Source organism: Mercurialis annua, linkage group LG1-X (genome assembly GCF_937616625.2).
Source record: "Mercurialis annua linkage group LG1-X, ddMerAnnu1.2, whole genome shotgun sequence".
Classification (NCBI taxonomy): Eukaryota; Viridiplantae; Streptophyta; class Magnoliopsida; order Malpighiales; family Euphorbiaceae; genus Mercurialis; species Mercurialis annua.
This window is the reverse complement of record NC_065570.1, coordinates 8,195,571-8,201,840: the sequence shown is the minus strand read 5'-3', so window position 1 is coordinate 8,201,840 and position 6,270 is coordinate 8,195,571. Positions and strand designations below refer to the sequence as shown.

Here is a 6,270-nt window from a genome sequence, read left to right as displayed (position 1 = left end):
ATTATATATAGTTAATAAACGAGCTATAATCAATTATTAATACACTTATTGTCAAGATTTTAACATATATATACACCACATGGCACATTATAAAACAAAAAATATATTATTTTTTATGATAAAGTCTATACACATGCATTTTTCTTTTTCATATCATACACATTGATAAATATGAGAACTTTCTATGCTATTATTATTTAATGTTCAAGTAAGAACAAAAGAATAATTTAGTGTAGATACAATGAGAAATTCAAGTTCCTTACGGAGCCGAAATTTGCTTTACTTTATTTCCTATATAAACCCTACCTCTCAACTCACCATAACATAACAACCATATATACTATTTTTCTCTCCTTTCATTTTCACATAATTTACACGTTCTTTACACTGCTACACTAAAATTCAACTCTCTACACTGCCCACCACCGCCATTATTATGAACTGCTTACAAAGCTGGCCTGAGCCTATAGTTCGCGTCCAATCTTTGTCCGACAGTGGAATCACCCGAATCCCGGAACGTTACGTCAAGCAACCGTCACTCCGACCGTTGATCAGCAACAGTGCTGAGACTGATCAGATTAACATTCCTGTCATTGATTTCCAGAATGTTTTCTCCGACGACGAAGCTCTTCGTCGAGAGACTTTGCGGAGCATCTCGTGTGCGTGCCGTGACTGGGGATTCTTTCAGATTGTTAACCACGGAGTGAGCTCTGAGCTTTTGGAGGGTGTTCGGGAGATATGGCGGGAGTTCTTTAATTTGCCGTTGGAAATGAAGCAGAAGTATGCGAACTCGCCGGCGACTTATGAAGGCTATGGCAGCCGGTTGGGAGTGGAGAAGGGCGCCAGTCTTGATTGGAGTGACTACTTTTTTCTTCATTTTATGCCATTTTCGCTCAGGGATCATAACAAATGGCCTGCTATCCCAACTTCTTGCAGGTATAATTATATTCATTCTCTTATTCAAGGTTTTAAAATTTTCATAAAATAAATATATTAATTAGATCATTCAGTATTTGGTCTATATTTTTGTTTCAGAAAATGTAATTTTCTAGCAAGTACAATAAATTATTTTATAATTTAGTAATTCTTAATAAATTATGATATAATATAAATATTTTTAAAAAATAAAGTCGATTTTTTTGGAATTTTATTTTAAAAGTAAATTGTGTATTAGTTTTTTTTTATAAAAAATAAAGGGTTATTTTTTATTTTATGTTTACCAATTAAATTATTGACTAAATAAGGGATCAACCTGGTAAAATAATTGATAAAAAAAGTATATGTCAGTGTCCGGCTCTTGTTAGAAAAACATAATAAAACTAATATCTATTTTCAATTTTCAATTTTGACAACGATATGTGTCAAGTGGAACAGTATAGTTATATAAATATCAAATTACTTTATTTTATTATCAACAAAGATACGTTTTGCCCCTTCAACTTGGAATAAAAGACCAAATAAGGCTAATTTTGTGACTTTGAATAAAAACATTTTTAAATTAGGCGTTGTAAACAAAAACACTCTCAAAATAGATTTTGACTCATTTAATCTTTTTTCTCCAAATGAACTAATTGTTTGTTGCCACCTCAATTCCAATTTCTTCAATCATTTTTTTCATTTCAGTAAACAGGATAATATGGGTGAAATTAACTAACTAACTAACTAACGGGTATTTTTGCCCAAAGCTATGAATTTATTAATTCTTAATTAATATTTTGTGTCAAATTGAAGGGGCAAAATGACCTTTATTGATTTCGTTATACTAAAGTTTGATGGGATTATGCATGGTTGTTTGTGATCTATTCCCCTGAAATTAATACATATTTTCCTTAAAATGGTAATTTGGCATCTTTACAAATAATATGATTCAACTGATATAGCAAATAAAATTTGAACTATATATATTAGTTTGAATATTCTGAAATTCCAAAATTATCTAAAAGTCCATCCATATCTTTGGCTGACAGGCCAAAAACGATTACATATGATTTTGAATCTCTACAAGAATTTATGAGTAAACTATATCTACACGTACATGTTGCACGGCTAGTGGAAAAGATGATTGGCAATATTAAATTGACTTTTTTTTTATAAGTTGAACTCTAAATTAATTGATAGATGTGGCCCGTGTTAAAGTTTCAAATTGGAGACTTTTCTAAGTTTTTTTAAAATAAAAATATTAATTAGGTCATTTTTTTATTGGGAAATTTTCTTTTGAAATCTTTTTATACTCATTAATTTATAAGTTGAGCTTATGTATTTAGGAGTATATAAAACCGAAACAAACTAAATAACCGAACTAAACCATCAAATTAATCACTTATATTATATTATATTATATTTTTCTTTATTATATCATCATTTTTATGAATTGATGATGGGATTCAAAATCTCACAAGTTTAGTGAAATTGAATTTGTAGGGAATTGGTAGCTGAATATGGAAGTGAAGTGGTGAAACTTGGTGGAAAATTGATGAGGGTATTTTCGACAAATCTAGGCCTAGAAGAGGACCATTTACAAAATGCTTTTGGTGGTGATGAAAATGTTGGTACATGCTTGAGGGTTAACTTTTACCCTAAATGCCCTCAACCTGATCTTACTCTTGGCCTCTCTCCCCATTCTGACCCTGGTGGTATGACCATTCTCCTCCCCGATGAAAATGTCGCCGGATTACAAGTCCGTCGAGCCGGCGACAATTGGGTTACCGTTAAACCTGTCCCTAATGCCTTCATAGTCAACATTGGAGATCAAATTCAGGTAATTAATCAACTGTACTTCAACTACATTTCCCCTTATAAAATAAAATTAAAAATTCATAACTATGATACATACATACATATACGTGTATATATATTGTAAATAAAAATTATAACAGTTTGAAACATAAACTGTCTCAAGTAAGTCTCTAATCTCTAGATTAAATTTAAGAAAACGGCTTTGATACGTTTTGGTAATAATTTTTCTATTAGGTTCTAACTCAAATTCTTACGATATTATGCTGACGATTTCATTACGCTATAATAATATATATTTTTCTATTTTTTATTAGGCTCTAACTCGATTTCTCATCGTGCCTACAGGTTCTAAGCAACGCAATTTACAAAAGTGTAGAGCACAGAGTAATTGTGAATTCAAATAAAGATAGAGTATCACTTGCATTTTTCTACAACCCTAAAAGTGATCTGCTGATTCAGCCATGTAATCAACTTGTGACTAAAGAAAGGCCAGCTCTCTATGCACCAAATACTTATGATCAGTATAGACTTTATATTAGGACTAAGGGTCCTTGTGGAAAGCAACAAGTTGATTCTCTAAAATGTCTTAACCAATGATCTTATATAAGTAATTAAAATTAGAGTAAATTATTATAAGGTCCTCTATATTTATTATAATTCACATTATAAAATCCCTCTACTGTGAAAATCAAACGATATGGTCTCTTATTTTTGTCTCCATCAACAGTTTAGCCCCTCCCTCCATATTTGGTGTTAGTCAACCGAGGTAAAAGACTTTGGGAAAATTAATTTTCAAACATGAGGGACGAAATTGTTGGCAGAAATAAAAGTAAAAAAAAATCATTGAGAAAAACGAAAGTAGAGAATCATATAGTTTCGTTGACTCGGTTGGCTAACACCAAAATAGACGGAAGGACTAAATTGTAGAAACAAAAATAAAAGATCATATCGTTTGATTTTCAATTAGGAGGAATTAAAGTGTGAATTATGACAAATATGGAGATTTTATAGTAATTTGTTTTTAAAGTTAGTATTTTTAGTTAAATAAGGAAGCTAATTAAGTCTTACATTGGGAAGAATTGTGTATATATCATTAATATGCATAATTTAGTAGAAAGATTTTCTTTCCTAATCGTATTTAGAGTAGGAACGTTGTCATTCGACCTGACAGTATTCTGTAATTTTCTTCTTAAGCAATGTGTGATCTATTTAATGAAAGTCTTACTTTTTAATTTCTATATATGTAGCATTATTAGTTTTATCTTATGTATTTATATAATGCTTTTTAATTCTTATTTTTAAAAAATTAGATGTAAATTAAATTATAAATTTTAGCGTGATATACAAATAAAAAAATGAAATTTAAAATTTGGAATTATTAATTTTTTAAATTTGAATAAATCAGAATTTAGACTATTTTCTTATTGAAAAACATTGATGTGGACACCAGATTATGCAATATTATCATTTTTTTTTAACAAAAAACACATTGATGTTCTGATTTGTACAAAAATAAAATTGGTGTCTATAATTATAGAACACATAAAAATTTATGATCTTTTTTACAATTAACCCTTTTTAAATTATAGATTTAGAATACTATATTTCTATACACGAGAATAAATGTGCTTGAATACCATATTACTTTGTTTAGTTTTTCTCCCTATTTAGTGTGTTTAAACGACGATTGTGATATTAAAGAGAAAAATGTGGTCCAATCTAAAAGGTTAAAAATTTAAGGTCACTTTCCAAATAGTTTAAATGCAAGAAACACACCAACTTAGAAGAATTCTACTATCGAGCCCCATTAAGGCCTTTAGCTTCACACCAAGTATACAGTAAATGCCATTCTTCATTGATGAGAAACCTGTCAAATTTATCCTCATTTACCCCACCAAGTGAACTCATTCTCCAAACCCCCAACTTCATATAGCTCATGCTCTTCCACAACTTCTCTAAAGTTCTTCATTAAGTAGGCACCTTTTACTCCACCACCCATCTTCTCCTCTTCTTGAATGATTTCGTTAAAATCACCCCCATACAACCAAGGGCCATTCCACGTTCTACTAAGGGGCCGTTTGGTTCGCCAAAAAAAAGGAGGGAATGAGAATAATTCCTATTATTTATGTTTGTTTTGTCAAAGAGTAGCAGGGAATGAGAATATGATTACCCCTTCAATGGAAATCACCCATTCTCCCCCTACCCCATGGAAATGGACTTTTGAAAATGAGAATCAAAATTTAACAAATATTTTAATAATAAATAGTAAATATATGATTATTAAAAAATTCTTTTTAAAGATTTATTTTAAAAAATATACTTGAAATAATAAAAAAATTAATTTTTTCTATTTTTTTAAATAATTTTTTAATTTCTTAAAAAAATTAAAAAAAATTAAAAAAAAATTACAATTTTTTTTATATAAAAAAATATTTAAAAAAACAAAAAAAAAATTTAAATAAATAATAAATAATTTTTTATTAAATTTTACCCATTCGCATTCCCACACTAATTTTGAACCAAACAAAAAATGAAAACAATCATTTCTATTGTCATTCCTTCTCATTCCCATTCCGATTCCGATTCCGATTCCCAACCTTGAACCAAATGGCCATAAGCCTCTTAAGGAGAGTCCAAGAGTTAACCCTTTGTTGCGCTTGATATGATCTTGTCACGACCCAATTTCATGGATCGCGACCGGCGCTAGAATATAGGTATGGTCGTACCAAAACCCGTAACAAATCTCGCGGATAACCTTATATCAATATAAATCTGCAAGAAAATAAATGTTCGAGGGCAAACGAGATTTCAGCCTAAGTCTAACAACTTATATAACAGTTCTAATATAATTACTTGATAGTAATTCGAAATTACGAAACATGCCTCATATATAAATAATCTAATATAGCATGCCAAGGTACAATGATATAAAAGTCGTACCACTACGACAAACCAAAGTATAATGATATAAAGACAACTAGTTCTACTGCGGTCTAAGAGTTTAAACAACAGAGTAGTTTTATTAACATAAGAACCTCCGAGGAAATCAAAGAATCGGAGTCGATCATCTTTCAAATCATAAACCTGGAAAATTGGGAAAAACAACGGGGTCAGATATACTGAAATGAGTTCATAATGCTATTTACATTTATTAAGTTTAAAACCTTTAAAACGAATCCTTTTATACTAATATATTTTTGATTATGGAAAACAGTATTAAAATGAAATTTCAAAGTATATAACCCAAAGTATTATCCAAAGTAGATGGGAACAAATCTTCATCGATTCCCAAAATAGGCCAGACATTGGTCAGCCAATCCCAAATTACTTACCGGTGCATACAATCTCGATACAAGCCTATCGAGTATCTCGTTCAAATCCAGATCCATAATCCTTAAAACAGTTCATAAACATTTGATATACTAAAATAACTTGCGGTACTTAATAAAGTGGTAAATAACACTATAAACTCACTGCTTGCTTATCCACGTGAATTTTGGCAAACAGCTAACCCTGCGTAAACTCTGAAGCACG

At 30.2% G+C, this 6,270-nt stretch overlaps 1 protein-coding gene across 1 annotated transcript; it reads left to right on the top strand.

The window, feature by feature from the left end:
* Positions 1-319: 319 nt before the first annotated feature.
* LOC126666207 (jasmonate-induced oxygenase 2-like) lies at positions 320-3,968 on the top strand. Its single transcript, XM_050359243.2, has 3 exons — positions 320-936; positions 2,422-2,758; positions 3,082-3,968. The coding sequence occupies exons 1-3, from the start codon at positions 437-439 to the stop codon at positions 3,331-3,333; spliced, it is 1,089 nt and encodes a 362-aa protein (XP_050215200.1). The 5' UTR covers positions 320-436; the 3' UTR covers positions 3,334-3,968.
* The last annotated feature ends 2,302 nt before the right edge of the window (positions 3,969-6,270 follow it).

Excerpts from the sequence above, each read along its gene's own strand:
- LOC126666207 (XM_050359243.2), top strand. The coding sequence starts at position 437 with ATGAACTGCTTACAAAGCTGGCCTGAGCCTATAGTTCGCGTCCAATCT. Across the intron at positions 937-2,421 it reads GCTATCCCAACTTCTTGCAG|GGAATTGGTAGCTGAATATG; the intron begins GTATAATTATAT and ends TTGAATTTGTAG. Across the intron at positions 2,759-3,081 it reads ACATTGGAGATCAAATTCAG|GTTCTAAGCAACGCAATTTA; the intron begins GTAATTAATCAA and ends TCGTGCCTACAG.